Source organism: Geotrypetes seraphini, chromosome 2 (genome assembly GCF_902459505.1).
Source record: "Geotrypetes seraphini chromosome 2, aGeoSer1.1, whole genome shotgun sequence".
Lineage (NCBI taxonomy): Eukaryota > Metazoa > Chordata > Amphibia > Gymnophiona > Dermophiidae > Geotrypetes > Geotrypetes seraphini.
This window is the reverse complement of record NC_047085.1, coordinates 485502333-485520189: the sequence shown is the minus strand read 5'-3', so window position 1 is coordinate 485520189 and position 17857 is coordinate 485502333. Positions and strand designations below refer to the sequence as shown.

Here is a 17857-nt window from a genome sequence, read left to right as displayed (position 1 = left end):
GGGAGTCATCAGCATAGAGGTGATATTGAAAATTTTGGCTGTAGATCGTTGTACCGAGAGAGTGGGTATACATGGAAAAGAGGAGAGGGCACAAGACAGAGCCTTGAGGTACACCGATAAGACAGTGGGATGACAGCGGAGAAGGATCCACCGTAACATATACTGAAAGTACAATGGAATAGATAGGAAGAAAACCAGGAGAGAACAGAACCCTGGAATCCCAGCGAGGACAGCATGTCGAGGAGCAGGTAGTGATCAACAGAATCAAAGGCAGCAGACAGATCGAGAAGGATATGGATAGAGCAGAGGCCATTGGATTTGGCCAGGAACAGGTCATTTGAGACTTTAGCAAGGGCATTTTCCATAGAACGGAGAGGGCGAAAGCCCAATTGAAGCGGGCCAAGAATATCATGAGAAGAAAGGAATTCCAGGCAATGGTGGTGAACAGCACATTTGAGTAGTTTGGATAGGAAGGGGAGGAGGGAGATATGGAGATAGTTGGAGGGGGATATGGGTTCTAGTGAGGTTTTTTTCAGAAGAGGTGTAACCACGGTGTGTTTGAAGACATCAGGAACTGTTGCAGTGGAGAATGATAGGTTGAGAATGTGACAGATGAAGAGCTCCACGTAGGTGGGTAGGAATCAGATCAGAGGAACAGGTTGTGGGTTTGGAGCCTGTTTTACAGAACTATAGTAGTGGCTCAGTGGTTAAAGCTACAGCCTCAGCACCCTGAGGTTGTGGGTTCAAACCCACATTGCTCCTTGTGACCCTGGGCAAGTCACTTAATCCCCCCATTGCTCCAGGTACATTAGATAGATTGTGAGCCCACAAGATCAGACAGGGAAAAATGCTTAAGTACCTGAATAAATTCATGTAAAATCGTTCTGAGCCTCTCTGGGAGAACAGTATAGAAAATTGAATAAATAAATAAAATAGTGAATCTGCTATGGTAAATGCACCGAAGCCCATAGGAATCACTCCACAGCTTTCTAAAAGGGCCCTTAGACTATAAGCTCTCTTTTCCATCACTGAGAGGAATCAAGTCCGTAAAATTTCACACTCCTTTCCATACTTAATAATTGCGATATAGAATGGACTACCTCCTCAGATTAGATCATGCTTATCTCTTCAGATCTTTCACAAAACCTTAAAAACCACTATGTTTCATCGCTTTTTAGGAAATAGCTTCAATGAATGTTAACGGATCTTTCTTTGTGATCTAATTATGTAAACCAAATCGAGCTCCTATTTTTAGGAGATGATTCATTTTATAAGACTAAGAATTAGATTAGATTAGAAAAAATTACCTGCATATACTGTAGTATGTATAAACTGCTTTAAATGTACCAAAAGATAAAAGTGGTATATCAAGTCCATGACCTTTTACCCTTTTCATGCATTTATGTAGCCAGTTTTAAAATAGCCCCTTTCATGATCTTAATGCAACAAAGGAAAAATTAGATTCTTACCTGCTAATTTTCTTTCTGTTAGCCTGTAGACTAGTACAGTCCTTATGAATGGGTTATATACCTCATTGCTACCAGCAGGTGGGGACTGAGCACAAACTTGTATATCAGGATAGATTCCCCCTTAGTAATCCAGTCTGCCGAATAGCCAAGCAGAACCTAGGAAAGACTTCAACTGAAAACAGTATAACACACTCCGAACAGGAGTGGAAAAACAACAAATACTTAAAAACTACTGTTGGAGCATGTGCAGAACTTAATCCTGGGAAAGCAAGCATCCCCACAGCTCACCAGCTAAGCCAGCTAAGCTATAGCCACTGTCCTTACTTCTCCCCGGCCCTAGAAAAATACTAGAACCTGCAGAAAAACACAAAATCTGCATGCGAGCAAAACAAAAACCCACAATCACCGCACAAATACAGATAGAGTGGGGGACTATACCAGTCTACAGGCTAACAGAAAGAAAATTAGCAGGTAAGAACCTAATTTCTCCTTCTGTATCACCTGGTAGACTGGTATAGTCCTTACAAATGGGATGTACCAAAGCAGTACCCATTAAGGGTGGGACCCCAGAAGGGCCAATATCAGAATACATTCACCGAATACTGTGCGCTTGAACATCCACACACTAGTGTCTGAAAAAGGAATGCAGAGAAAGCAATCCGGACCAATCCGGAGCAACTAGAACCACAAGACCCAGATGTCGAATTATGCGGAGAACTCTGCCCACTAATGGCCACGGGGGGAACACATACAACAGCCCCTCCGTTGGCCATGGTTGAACCAGAGCATTTAGGCCCTCGACCTGTCTCTGTGACGACTGAAGAAGCGGGGCATTTTGGCATTGACACTTGTGGCCATCAGGTCCATGAGGGGCTAACATCAAGACTGCACTATCAACTAAAAGGCCACGGGGCTTAGACACCACTCTCCGGGATCTAGCACGTGACAACTTAGGAAGTCTGCTTGAACATTATCCACGCCGGCTATATGGGAGAATGATATTTCTTGAAGATAAGACTCCACCCAGACCATGAGAGATTTGCCTCCTGTGCCATCAAAGTGCTCCTAGTGCCCCCCTGATGATTGACATAGGCCATCACCGTGGCGTTGTCTGACAGAATCCTGACTGACTCGCCCATCTGAAAGGATTGGAAGGCTAACAGCGGCAGACAGATGGCTCTGGTCTCCAAGACATTGATCAACTAAGAAGCCTCCACCGTGGATCAGGTGCCCTGAGCTGAGTGACCTAGACACTGAGGTCCCCAACCGAGAAGCACCGTCCACTGCGGCTGATCCAGACTCACCCGTTGTACAAGATGGGAGAAATGGAGCCACCAACGAAGACTGCGCCAAGCCAAGCCCGGAAGCGGAACAGGATGATCCAGACTGTATCTCTGAGGCAACCACCTCCGAAGAAGAGCATACTGAAGAGGACGTATGTGGGTCCGCGACCACCTCACTACATCGAGGGAAGCCGCCATTGACCTCAAGACTTGGAGGAAATCCTGCGCCCGAAGACACCGAGATGCCAAAAGCAGGCAAATCTGAGATTGCAATTTGCTTACCTGGGCCTCCAGAAAGACCTTCCCCAAGGAGGTGTCGAACAGCACTCCTTAGATACTCCAAGCGCTAAGATGGAGTTAACCGGCTCTTGGACTGCAGAAACTCCATCACCCGAGCCGTGACCCGGGTGCTCTCCTGGAACAACTTCACTCAAATCAACCAGTTGTCCAGGTATGGATGAACTAGAATGCCCTATTTTCGCAACGCCGCCATAACGACCACCATCACCTTGGTGAACGTCCGTGGAGCTGTGGCCAGACCAAAGGGAAGTGCACAAAACTGATAGTGTTGCTCCAAGATTGCAAAGCGCAGGAAGCGATAATGGGAGGCCTGAATAGGAATGTGCAAACAGGCCTCGGTCAGATCTAGAGAGGTCAGAAACTCCCCCGGCCGAACTGCCAGAATCACAGACCGCAGTTTCCATGTGGAAGGAAGGCACGTGAAGAGCCCTGTTGACCCCCTTCAAATCCAGGATGGGTTGAAAGGTCCATTCTTTGGCACCACAAACTAAATCGAGTACAAACCTGAGCCCCACTCCTGTGGGGGAACTGGAACCACCGCGTGGAGATCTAACAATCTTTGAAGGGTCTGGCGAAAGGCATGACACTTCCACGCCACCTGTGAGGGAGAAGCGAGTAAACGGTCTGGCAAGGAACGGGCGAACTCCAAAGCATAGCCGTCCCAAATCACCTCCAGAATCCACAGATCGGACATGATGTCTGCCCATTTCAGATTGCATCTGGGCACCCACCGCAAGCAAGACGGGCACCGACAAGGAGTCATTGGGCAGGATGGGCAGCAGGGGACCCGACGGGGGCGCTACCCGCACTCCAGCGGGCCCCATGAAAGGACTGCATGCGCTGGAAGAACCTGCCTCTTGAGAGCCCAGGAGACTGAAAAGAGGCAGCCCCTCGACCAGGACGGAAACGGTGGAAATCACGCCCATGCCCACGAGCAGCACCACCTCGAGCCAGCGGTCTAGGCCTATCCTCAGGCAAACGAGGCACTTTAGAATCAATGAGAGTCTGAACCAACCTGTCCAAGTCCTCACCAAACAAGAAAGATCCTTTAAAACGCTCCTCCGGGTCCTTCAAGGCCGCACCACCCTCAACAGGCAGGGTATGCTTCTTAGAAATGGCAGAGACCATCGTGTCCACAATAGGCGACTTCAGAGTATCCCTATCCCCTTCAGGAATTGGATACAGGCGGGCCATGAAGCGTGCAAAATGAAAGGGGGCTTCCAGCACCTGCCACTGTGCGAGCATAATATCCTGATGCATAGGAAAAGAGTGGGAAGCAGAGTGGATCCCCTTAAGCAAGGGGACCACTGTACGCAGGGCTCCAACACGGTGTCCTCAAAGTGCAAAACTGAGACCTGAAGAATTTCTCATAAACTCTTCCCGCTGAAAAATGCGCACCATAGACGCATCTTCGTCAGCAGAGGGGTAATCGAACCCCTCGCTGGCGGAATCTGACCCCCCAAGAGGATCCTTGAAATCTCCCCAAAAGTGCAGGTGCTCCTTAATTACATCTTGCTCATCTGGGCAAAAATCCTTATTCCAAGAGACCTTCGGGCGTTTGGATGAGAGAGGAGGGGGACAAAACCGCCGCTGTGTGGGGTCATACTGGGGAAGACGTCAAGGGCAACCCTCCCCCCCCCACGAGATCCCCAGAGTGGACACAGAACCTCCAGCCGCCAGCAATAAGCTTTACAAAGTGCTAACGTAAATTCCGGGGGAAAGACCCCCGGCGGCCCCAAGAGACTCCCTGCTCCAGCAGAGGACCCTGCCATTCCTTGCCCCTGTATTTCCAGAACAGGGGAAAGGTCACCTGAGGTAACTTAAATGAAGGAGGAGGTTCCCGCCGAAATTGGACCTTAAACTGCCAAAATCGGAGTTCCTGCAGCCTGCCATGTCTGAAAAGCCTGGGACTTTCCTGACACTAAGGCTGAGGAATCGACTGACGCAAAAAGGGAATCCCCAGCCGTTCCGGCGGCAAGGGAATCCTATTCTCCTTGACCGTCACCGGCTGGGGGACCCTCCGTGTGGGTGTCAGGGGAAGCCCGGGCTCCCCCGCGATCCGAAACCAACTTGTGAGGTACATGCAACGGGGTGCCCTGACTGCCGGAATCCGCTGCCGACAAGGCTGCCCCAGTGCTCCCGCCTGCAAACACTTGCACAAGCCGGCTGCGAGTACCTCACATCTGGAGCACAATGAACACTTTTTTCCCTTTAAAAGTGCTCATTGTGCTGAAAACCGCCCTAGCTGGAAGGAAAAGTATCAGTTAGTTGAGAAAAACACAGAAAAAGGCTGTTTTAAAGGGAAATGAGCCCTTTTACCCGCACACCTCAGAATTTTTTTTAACTTAAACAGAACAGACTCCACGGCTCTCAAAGCTGGAGGGCTGACCAATCAGGGCGCCAGGTCGCTGGCTGAGGCTCCTCTACAAAAACGTGGTGAGCTGGAGGAAGGTGGGGGGAGGGACCCAGCATGAGACCCGCCAAGTTTAACACCCCCCAAGGTCGGACGGATCTCCAAACAGGACCCGTCCAAGCTCTATCCGGCACAAAAGGGGAACCCAGGAGTCCAAAACAACATTCCAACATTACTAAGAGGGGAGCTGAATTAGTCTTACCACTTGCTTTAAGCGGAGACTGAGGAAGACTGGATTACTAGGGGGGAATCTATCCTGATATACAAGTTTGTGCTCAGTCTCCACCTGCTGGTAGCAGTGAGGAATATTACCATTCGTAAGAACTATGCCAGTCTATTAGGCGATACAGAATACTTCTTTTTTGAGAAGATAGAAAATACATAATTTTACTTACAGTGTTAGAGGATTTAGATAACCCACTGATTATATTATCACCAAAAGAAAATAGGACCCCAGGATACATTTACAACACTACAAAGCTAATTGTACACTGATTAACATTAATGTATATAGCGGTATATCAAATCTAATAAATCCAATGCAATTCTAATGACAGGAAACTGCTGAAAACACAATTATTTGTTGATGCATTTCTTTGAGCATTTGACCTATTGCAAGGATTGAATCGTTCTGCTTTTGCTTTTATCTGTTCTGCCCTGTTTCAATATTTTATGTAAGTAACTTTATTGTAAACCATTTTGGAATAAAACGGTATAGAAATTTTAAAAATAAATATATTTTGAGCAAGAGCACCAACAGGAAAACATCACCCAACTAGTTTTGAGAACCTATGAGCATCATTGATGAACTCTGTTGATGCATAATGATGCTCTTACTCATACAGTTCTACTTGGGTACAGCCTCTGCTTACTTGTCGGATGGGCTCTCCAAGAGCTTCCAGTGTCCCTGGGTAATTCTCAATCAGTGAAACATGCAGGTTGTTCTCAGCTCTCCGAGTGAGTGCAGACACGATGGCATATGCCTGCTCCAGAAGAGTGCAATTTTGCCGATTTCTTGCTTTGTTGCGAATTAATTCCTTTAAAAACAGACCAAAACAGAAATCTGTATAATTTCCAAAATTAAAAAAATGCCAGATTCCTCCAACCAGTTTTATCAAATAACTCATTGCAACAGATTATAAGAGTTTGAACGTAGGATCAGGTCTGACATTGGGGGGGGGGGGGGGCAAACAAGGCAACAGCCTTGGGCCCACAATTCCAGGGGGTCTTGTGGTCTGGCACCTTTTCACCAGCACAGCCTGATATAAGCAGCCTGCAGTTTTCCTGTCCCTCTCTCTCCCTCTTATTTCCAGTGGTTCAGTGGCGCTCCTAACCTACCTCAATCGCTACCAGCAGAGACACTGCAACGATTGAAAGGAGCTGCCCTGGGGCCTATTTTCCCTGTGATGCCTCCTGCCTACACGAAACAGGAAGTTGCCACCGGAAATGATTTTCACAGACTCGAACGTGAAGGGAACGGGAGAGAAATGTCAGGCTGTGCTGGGGAGAAGGGGAAGAGATGCTGGGCTATAGGACCCCCTGGAGCTATTTTAAGCTAGTTACTGGAGGAGGGGATGAGAGAGAGAGGGAAATACTGTACCAGAGGTAGTGGGAGAGGATTGGAGGAAGAAATGATGGGCCCAGAAACAGAGAATGGCACGGTGACAAAATGCATGAAGAGAGTATCACTGGGTAGAAGGTACTATTGGGTGGGGAGGGGTGGGTGTGAAGAGGGACGGTGTGGGTTCAAACACATATAGATAAAATGGGGGTTTATTGAAATTGGAATTAGTCTTTTATTATGTATATCTAATATAATAAAATGGTAGGCCGCGCATGCGCACTAAAAAAAACGTGTTCCCTGATCCGTCGCGAAAACACGATTGTGCATGCGCGGGTTTTACGTCACCACTTGCTCGCGGCTTTCAAATAAAAATAAAAAATTACACAGCTGCGGCAGCCTTCCTCACCCCCGCCTCTCACTGTGAATGGTACTGGCTCCTCTCTCGAACTGCACCAGGATCGAGAGAGGAGCTGCAGCGCCGGCTTTCAACTTAAAACAAAAAAAATAAAAAAACCCCAACTGGAGATCGCCGCTCTCACCTGGCTCCCACTGTGCAAACCCCCCCCCAACTGGAGATTGCCGCTCTCACCCCCCTCCCCCCCCAACTGGAGATCGCCGCTCTCACCCGCTCCCACTGTGCAAACCCCCCCCCCCCCCATGGGAGGATGCGCCGCAGCAAAGTGCTGCACAGGTACTGGAGGGGGAGAGACATATCGCTTCTGCACCGGTACAAACATCCCTCCAGCGTTGGCAGTCGCTGCACGTTAAACAGGCTGCTTCGGGCTTTCTCCTGCAGTTGAGTCCCTTTGCCGCGTCACTGATTACGTCATCAATGACACAACAGAGAGACTCAACGGCAGAAGAAAGCCGAAGCAGCCTGTTTAAGTGCAGCGACTGCCAACGCTGGAGGGAGGTTTGATATTAAAGTCATCTTGCTAGGAGGGTCGCAGAGTCAGCGGGGGTTGGGCTGGGAGGGGAGAGAAGCATCTGCCTCGGGTGCTTCAGGCAGCAGCAGCGTTTACAGTTCGCTGCTGTTGCTGGCTTCAGGCCTTCCTCTCTGGCCGGTCCTGCCTAATTCCTGTTTTCATGAAGACAGGACCGGCCAGAGAGAAAGACCTGAAGCCAGCAACAGCAATGAATTGTGAATGCTGCTGCTGACCAATGAAGTAGTTAAATGAGGAAAGAGAGCAGAGGGGGAGAGAATGGCTTGGAGGGAAGGAGGAAGGTATGCCAGACCAAGGCAAAAGGAAGGAGGAGATGGAGAGAGGCCATATGGGAGAGAAAGAGAGAGGGCGGACCCTGGATGGAAAGAGAAGAGAGGGCAGTGAATGGAAGGGGCAACATAGAGGGTGAACAGTATTCTAGCACCCGTTAATGTAACGGGCTTAAAGACTAGTTATATTATAAAATTGATGCATTATTGATGTGCTTTGATGCTGTATTTGTTGTATTTGATGATGTTTGCATCAATAAAACTGTTTGAATCTAAATACTTTTGAAAGATCTCCGAGACCAGCCCTGTGTCTCATATGTACTCTTTGATACTGGCATTCACTTTGCTCCTGGAGCTGGACAGCACAGCTGCCATTTTAGCACTCCTTTCACCCAGCAAGACTGCCCTGCATGATTTCTAGCGCTGTTCGAAATATAGCATATATTCCCAGATCTGGGTAAACTCTAGAGCAGTGGTCCTCAAATCTGTCCTGGGGACCACCAGCTATTCAGGTTTTCAGGATACCTTTAATGATTATGCATAATAGCGAGGAGGAAAAGTATGCAAATCGGTGCCATGTATATTTACTAGAATCCTACCACTAAGAAGCTTACTTGTCAGTTACTTGTCTTCTCAACCACTAAAAGAAACTGTATCATGGGTTTAGGGAAGGATTTTGATGAACATATTTTGATGCATAATATCTGAACATATTTATGTGTTGTATTTATTCATAAGAGTTTGGTGAAAAAAATCTTACATTCATTTTTGGATACATTTGCAAAATAGTATTATGTATTTGTCATATTGTATTTAAACTGGTTTTTAATTACAGTGAGATTAGTTATACTTTAGCTGCTAATAAGATGTATGAATAGATGTGAATGTATAAAAAAGCATAACTCTCTTCCAATAGCACAGCTCTAACTTTTTTGTCCTTAATTAAATAAATATATAATTGAATTGAATTAGTAAAGTACTCAGAACCTCAACCCAACTGTTCAGTAATTTATATCATTATCATCACAGAATAGTAATTTATAGCTCCTTGGATGATTGGAGTATCATTAAAAAAGTATAACAACATATAAGATATATGGTACTAAGTAAGCTACTAGGGGCAGGATTTTATTGAGGATTGGAGCTTTTTATATAATTTTACACCATGGAGTAGTTAATGTATATTTACTAAGCATATCCTGAAAACCCAACTGGCTGGTGGATTCCTAGGACAGGTTTGAGAACCACTGCTCTAGAGTGTTATGCTCCCACCAAAGAAATAGCAACACTATTTTAATTAAAATGAGCATGTTATTCCCCCTTTCCCCCTGAAAAAAAATGCTCCTGCCTCACAGGATCTACATTCAGTATCTTTTTATAGTTCCATCAGTGGATACAGTAGACTCTATGTTAACCGGAACTCAAGCAACCAGAACTCTCAAGCAACCAGCAAAAATAAATCAAAGAAATACTGTAATACTTTTAATAAGAATGAAAACAAAATCAATTTCTGGCAGAGATTTAAGAGTAAACTTGGGACGCCACACCTCAGTATGTCCACGCTTTGCCTACCACATGTCCGGTAGTTTATGGTATGGCACAGTATGGAGTATAGTATAAGTTAGGCCTGTTTTTAATAGTAACTCTCAAACAACCAGAAACTACATTTATCCGGCATCTATCAGTCCCCATGGGTGCCGGTTAACTGAGAGTCTACTGTACAATGTACCTTGATTATGGCTTGGTACTGCTGGATCCTTGTTATAGGCCTTTCTAGAAAATGTTGCAGTGGAGGCGCTGGTGGTTGAGTAGGATCAGCGGAGGCTAATGTGTCCTCAGAATAATTCTGGTGGGGGGAAGGGGGAGACAAAAGAAATGTCTAAATCAACCAAATAGCAACCAAATCCCTTCCAGAGATATGGTCGTCAGCACAATCTTGACCAAAGAGACAAGTAAATGAAAGGTGAAGAACAAAAGTATTACATTTAAAATAATGTCACTGTATCACAAAGCCTAAAATGTGTCAGGTTAGTCTATAAAACGAATTAAATAAATAAATAAACAAGCAGGGCTGGCAGTAGAAGTGCCCATGATCAGGGGGTGAAAGGAATAGTTTAGATTTTACCTTATAGAACTCCTGAATAGCTTGACTGACAATGACAGACTCAGCCTGTATGCGCCCCACCAGGTACATGATGTATTTATCAAACTCCTCCACATTCTTAATAAAGCACATGGCAACATCATCGTCCGTGTCGCAATTCTTCAGCTCTGGGAGGAAGGTGCTGCGGGGACAGAAGGAAAACCAGTGAGAAACACTAGGACATCACTAGTGATAGGCAATGGGATTGATTTGATGTATTTTCTTGATATACTTCTTAGCACACAGAGTATTAAAGTGGTTTACAATAAAAAGAAAAGAAACAAAATACTCAAAGGAAAACAGCCCCTCTTAAGCAATCACAATGGCTAACAGTAACTAGATGGAAGGACTGAATGACAGTAGTGAATGCTGATCAGGTTTGATTTCTGGGTCTCAGTTCTGTGTCTCCAGTCATTTGGAGTTGGTGATGTGGTAGAGGCAGTATTCACAAATAGAGAATGACAAGGGGACAAATTTTTTCCCGTCCCTGTGAAAACTCATTTTCCCATCCCGTACAGGTGAGTTCTTTTCCTGTCCCTGCCCCATTCCTGTAAGCTCCATCCTCATCTGCACAAGCCGCAAACACTTTAAAATCCTAAGTAGCAACATTCTAGAGCTCAGATTGTGATGTCATAATGCCTCATTCCACCAACGCCTCAGCTCTGTCCTCATCTGCACAAGCCTCATAAGTAGCAATATTCTAGAGCTCAAATTGTGATGTCATAATGCCTCATTCCACCAATGCTTAAGCTCCGTCCTCATCTGCACAAGCCTCAAACATTTTAAAATCATAAGTGTTTGAGGCTTGTGCGGTTAAGGCAGAGCTTACAGGAATGGGACAGGGACAGTGACAAAACTCACGGGGATGGGAAAAATTTGTCTCCGTGTCATTCTCTATTCACAAATACAGAGAGGCCAACAGATAAGAACCTCCTCATACACTCAAGTCTGCCAATTTTTGCCTGCCTGTGTTGCCACAGATCATACTTGAATGGCGGTTTGTTCCCTTCCTTGCCTATTTAATTTTTTATCCCGTTATTTTTTTATCCTGTTATTTGCCATTCATGTGGGGGACATCATGGTGGTTTACAAGTCTCAGGTGAATATTGCAAGACAAAAACAACAACAAAGATATGATTGAAGTCTACAAAATCCCGAGTGGAGTAGAACGGGTACAAGTGGATCAATTTTTCACTCCATCAAAAATTACAAAGACTAGGGGACACTTGATGAAGTTACAGGGAAATACTTTTAAAACCAATAGGAGGAAATTTTTTTTCACTCAGAAAATAGTTAAGCTCTGGAATGCGTTGCCAGAGGCTGTGGTAAGAGCAGATAGCGTAGCTGGTTTTAAGAAAGGTTTGGACAATTTTCTGGAGGAAAGACATGTGGAAGCCACTGCTTGCCCTGTATTGGTAGCATGGTATATAGCTACACCTTGGATTTTGGCCAGGTACTAGTGACCTGGATTGGCCACCTTGAGAACAGGCTACTGGGTTTGATGGACCATTGGTCTGACCGAGTAAGGCTATTCTTATGTTCTTAATGGAAAGAATAATTAGCACAAAGCCAATAACCAGAGGCAGGGAAGAGTCGCCTAGTGGTTAAAGCTGTAGCCTCAGTACTCTGAGGATGTGGGTTCAGGCCCAGTGCTGTTCCTTGTGACCTTGGGCAAGTTACTTAACCCCCAATTGCCCAAGATAGATTGTGAATGTAAACTTGGAAACATACATCTAATGGGAGAGGATAAGAGTAGGAGCTTTCAGCAAGAGGACAGGAGCAACCCTGAAAGAAAGCATACATGCCTATTCTCAATTTGGTGTTACTAGATCATGTAAATGTAGAATGATGAGCCAATAGGAAATCTCTATTACCCAATATGATATGAGAGGACCAACAGTTGCATTTCAGTTTGTTGTCTACCTATTTTTAGTTTGTGGTCATTTATTCTGTTCTTGGTCAGGGCCATCTGTGAGTATTCTGCTAGCATGCAGTTTCTAGGACAGTCTGGCATTAGGGTGTACAAATAGGACACAGCATGCAAATTGGTTTTGGTACAAAGTTCTGCTCCTGGTCTCTGTATCTGTATCACTGGCCCTGTTGCTATGTAAGGATTTTTAATAATGTGACTTGTTCAGTTTTTTCAACAGGTGTATTGATATTCTAGAGCCCCCCCCCCCCAACCAGGTAACGTTCTTGTGTGAGTTAATGCCTCTATGGCATGGTAGATTTTTTTGGGACAGTTCACAGTATACCCAGGAATAATGTCGCTGTTACTGAGACGACACTAGAATCAGAATTTTTAAAAATGGTTTGTGGGGAAATGCTCTAGTTTGGGGAGGCTTCTGTGGATGCAGAATATATATTTATATTTAACTTCAACATAGTTCAGTGTGCAGGGCTGGGGATCCTTTTTTTTATATTAAAGTCCTAGGCTACATAATTTAAACGCTACAGTATTTGTTGAGTATGACCAGGGTTTGCCAAGTTTTATTTCTGTTATGCAGCCTGGAAACATACGTTGTTTTTGTTATGACTGTGAGGCAACTACCTGACCTGAGTGAGAGGGCCCCCCCCCCCCAACCAGGCTACTTGACTAAACCTCCTTTACTATACCCATTTTGGGTGCCTTGGTGGGTGAACGACCTTGCCTCGACCTTGCCTATCTTGAGCTGCTCCTGTTTTAAATAAATAGATAGCATCTTGGCAACATAAAACCCGGTATGACCTTGCAATCATTTGTAAAGTCGTTTTCACATATCAGATGCTTTGCACGGTAGCAAATTCTTGTACACCTACTTGGCGTGGAAATTGGCGATGTCACTGAAGTTTCTAAAGATGATGGACTTTTGACTTGCCACAGCTGCTGGGATGTTTGGACAGCTCTCGGTATACTGAAGGTGGTGGTTCTGTAGGAACTGGAGGTCTTTTACGAATTCCTTCTCCGAGCCAAGCAGCTCCTGAATAATGTTGCTGAAATGAGAACCAGAAGGAAGAGAAAACACAATAAATCTGCAGTGAGCTGGTAAGTTTCCATAGGACAAAAATTAGGAGCTAGGATTAACCAGTTACCCAAGAATTATTTTTCTAAAGCACCTAGTACCATAAAAATATGATAACCATTTAAAGGGGAAGTTACTAAACTGTAGTAAAACATCATATTTTAGCATAATATACCTGAAAGAATAACTTAGCAAAAATTAAAGTTTGCAAGTTGTTTTATTTGTGGGAAAAAATTATGCCAGCTTTGAGCAAGCATTCGTTTTCCTCCCCAGGAGCACTGAGATGCTAACAAGCAGACATTGCTCCCAGAGGCCATCTTGAAGGGGGTCAGAGGTATTGCATTTTCTGTACCATCCCCAAGGTAAAGAACCATCCTGATCATAGTCCCTGCAAAATAGATCCTCCACCTCCAAAAGATACCCCCATAACTTTCTCCACCCCAAATAAAACATCCCATTACCATCTCTAGTGTATAGCAGAGGAGGCCAAGAGTAATCCCCAGTTACTTCTGCCCCTAGGCTATCAAATTCAGATTGGTACCAATCAACAGTCTTGCAGTATTACCATTAGGGATTAAGCTGCCAATAAGCTCCTTAACCCAAGCTGCTTTACTCAATTTGCATAAACATGTGGACTGAAAAGTTAACACATTAAACATTCAAATTTTAGAGTTAATTTCATTTTAACATTTGTGCGCCCCTTCTCTCCCCCACCTTGCCCCTAGTACTGCCCTCCTTCTCCTCAGTCCTTCGAGCTTTCTGTTTGTGCTGTTTGAGATTAAACCAGCCTGTCTCTGGGGTCCTTCTCTCTAGAGCAATTTCTTGTTTGTCGCGTGGGAAGGAAATAACCAAAAGAAGGCCCTTTAAACTGGCTTCATCACTGCCATTTCTAGGGAAGAAAGCAAGTTTGGGGGACCAGGGAGGGAGAAAAAGAGATTCTGGAGCCACATGGGGGAGAGGGGGAGAAGATAGAGTATGAGAAACTAGACCCATTAAGGAAGGGAGGAAGATAAAGAGTGAGAGATGCTGGACTGTAGGAAGGAAGTGGAGGGCAGGGGAAAGAGGGTGTTGAAAATATGAGATAGGAGAAAAAAGGGAGATGCTAGACATGAATGGGGAGTAGAGGAAGAGGAGAAAGAGGAAGAATGATGCTACACATGAATCCAAGGGAAGAAACGTTGCAAATAGATGAAAGGGAATGGATGAGAGAAGGGAGAAGATGTTAGAGATGGAGGGATAGGGAAGAGAGGAGGAGAAAATGCTGCACATAAATGGAAGGGAAGGGAAGAGAAGGAGAAAATTCAGCATAGGGCTGGAAGGGAAGAAAAGGAGAGGCAAGAAGAGAAATAAAGGCTAGAAGGCTCAGAGACAGAGTTCAGAGCACAGACAGAGGGAAATAGAATTAAAGACTGGGAGCATCATGATTAAAAAAATAAAAACCACCAGACTACAAAGATAAGAACAATGAATCAATTTTCAGTTTAGTGACTGAAATGTGTCAGTTTCGAGAATTTACATCCTCTGTCTAAATTTTGCACTGTGATGGAGGCAAGGGAGGAAGTTTATGCAATTAATCTTGTGATTAAAAATGTTAATCGTAATTATTTGAGCAATTCAAAATTTTAATCAATGTGCAGTCTGATAACTTCACTATTATTTATATGCTTTTCTCCTTATTATAAGGTATCATGCACTGCAGTGTACTAAACTGCATTATGGTCAAATAATGCATCATTTTGCCATTTGAAGATGTTAAGTGGTGAATATACAGTATTATTTCCTTATGACACTTTAGTAACTATCCCCCCTAAATTTGTGTTTGCTTTTTAGGTTACAGTTATTTTTCTCAGCTATGCTTCTTGTCCTTTGCTTTTTTCTAGTTCAATTGTTTTCTCAGTTAAAATTGTCCTCAAAATGGGGGTCCCGGTTTATATTCGGGTCAATGCCCCCTCTCAGAATTTTTTTTTAAGGCAGCCGCCGCCAGGCTCTGCCCCCACCTCCCTCCCTGCCCTATCCTCATATGGTACCTCATCTTAGCGATCCGCAGTGGAGGTGTAGCTGGCAGGAGTGAACTTCCAAGTTCCTGCCCTGCTGCCGCGAGTTCCTTCGACGCTGAGCTAAACGAGCAGGAGCGCGATTTGGCGCTGCTGCTCAGTACTGAAAGGCATCCTTACCAATATGGTTTCAGACCCAACTTCAGTACCGAATCTCTATTGGTCTCATTAATTTCAAACGCTCAGCAACTACATTCACGTAACAAGTTTGCAATCCTATTACAATTCAATCTATCTGCGGCCTTTGACTTCGTTCACCATGATATCTTGATCTACCAACTCTATAAAATAGGCATTGATTTTACAGTCTTAGACTGGTTCTCGAAATTCCTACAATCTCGCTCATATACTGTTAATATGAATGGCACCATGTCATCTTCTTGGAAGCCTCTATGTAGAGTCCCACAGGGATCATCTCTATCCCCTATCCTCTTCAACATCTATATGTCTACTTTAAAACTTTTCCATCTATCTCCCTTTGAAACATTATATATATATATGAAGATGACATCTTTGTCCTTCTTGAGATAGATTTGAATCTCACAAACCTCGCTGAAAATATAATAGCATGCATAATAAAACTTCAATCTTGGGCCCTTACTGTGCAAATGAAGCTCAATGAGTCCAAAACCAAACTACTGTGGCTTGGCCCAAAACTAGATCAACTACCTTCGTCCATTTCATTGCCATCTGGATCTCCACTGCAGGTCGAATTCTCTAGTAAAGTTCTGGGTGTCATTATAGACTCAACACTTTGATTCAATGACCATCTTAATTCTCTGGTGAAAAAATGCTTTAGTCTCCATATGCTGAGGAAAGTGAGATCTTGCTTCCACCAACAACATTTCCTCGTACAATCAATCATTCTTTCAAGGTTGGATTATTGAAATTCGGTCTATCTAAGTCTAACCAAGAAAAGTCTTCAAAGACTTCAACAGATCCAGAATACTGCAGATAGGCTGATCTTTGCAAAAAAGCAAATATGATCATGCTTCCCCGCTTTTGTTAAAACTTCACTGGCTCCCAGCAGTCTCTAGGGTTTACTTTCGATGTGCCTGCCTAACATTTAAGATCTTGCATGGCACTCTTCCCCCTTTAATTCCTCTATCCTGGAACTCTATCCAAAAGCTTAAATTATCTTTCCCCCTCGTTAAAAGGCATTATCTATATCGGAAAAATTAGGGAAATCTCTCTATTTTAAAATTACTGAGCTTTGGAATAACTTTCCTGTCCAACTGTGTAATTTGGGTCCTTTCCAATTATTTCGAAAAACATCTGAAAACGTGGCTCTTTTCAAAAATGTAAATTCCGCTGCTCTTTATATAACCACTAATTCTTATTATATTTGCCTTTCTTAAACTCTTGTAAACTGTGTCGAGCTTCTATCCTTATAGAGAAGATGTGGTATATAAGCTTAAGATTTAGTTTAGTTTATGTACATGCATATACAGTATACTGGTATTTTAAATATATCCATGCATTTCTGGCATGTAAATGTTAGCAACTATTTAACAGATTACTTCAGAAATGTTCTAAGTAGTGTACAATAAGATGATCTAATAAAATATGTAATCTATAATCATATACTGATAAATCTAATTAGGAGGTTTTGGGAAGCTCAACCGCTTTAAAGCACATTGAGATAAGTGAACTTTTAATAAGTTTTTTGGAATTTGTTCCCATAAGATGTTATACACTACAGGTAGGTAATGAACTTAGCTATTCCTCTAGTAGCCATCACATTGAACAAGTTTTAATGTTGTGGATTTATATTGAAGAAAATACAGTGGATAAGTGTTTACGTTTTGAGTGCATGCTCACTATTTATGTTGAAGAAGAGTTTTTGTACAGACCCGTGATTATACGGGCTCCAGTGGATACATAGAGGTCTGGGAGCCAAATATATTGAGGTCTTTTTTTCTCCACTTTTTGTCTTTATGATTTAGTTGTTATTTTCACTGCATGCTGTGTGAGTTGAGAAGTCCCAATAGTATCTTAATAAGCAGCATGTCAAGATTTTGAAATACTGAGGCCCTGATTCTGTATAGGACGCCCAGGAGAGGTGTCCTATACAGAATCGGTCCTACACTAAACCCTGATTCTGTAACCAGCGTTCATGGTACAGATGCCGGTTAGAGAATCGGGTTAAATTAGACACAGTCGCTACACTTATCGCTGCATGGGATCTCTCCCTGCTGCAATAAGTATAGCGGCCGCCTGTCCCATCACCGGCAGGAGGATGCCCAACTCCTCCTGTCGGAACCCCGAACTCCTCCTCCCCCCCAAACTGGTAATCGCTGACAGGAGGATGCCCAACTCCTCCTGCCGGAAAACCCGACGACCCCCCCGCCCCAACTAATCTCCCTCCCCCAACTAACCTTTAAATGTTGGTCGGCTGGACGGGTCTTGCTGCCGT

At 44.2% G+C, this 17857-nt stretch overlaps 1 protein-coding gene across 16 annotated transcripts in view; it reads right to left on the bottom strand.

The window, feature by feature from the left end:
• OBSCN (obscurin, cytoskeletal calmodulin and titin-interacting RhoGEF) overlaps positions 1–17857 on the bottom strand; it is a 762040-nt gene that overhangs the window by 215889 nt on the left and 528294 nt on the right. For all 16 annotated transcript variants that reach the window (XM_033931804.1, XM_033931806.1, XM_033931805.1 and 13 more), the window contains 4 exons: positions 13185–13358; positions 10368–10527; positions 9972–10088; positions 6338–6502 (listed from right to left, as the gene is read on the bottom strand). In XM_033931804.1, the coding sequence (XP_033787695.1) occupies positions 6338–6502; positions 9972–10088; positions 10368–10527; positions 13185–13358 (616 nt within the window). The remainder of the gene's footprint in view (positions 1–6337; positions 6503–9971; positions 10089–10367; positions 10528–13184; positions 13359–17857) is intronic.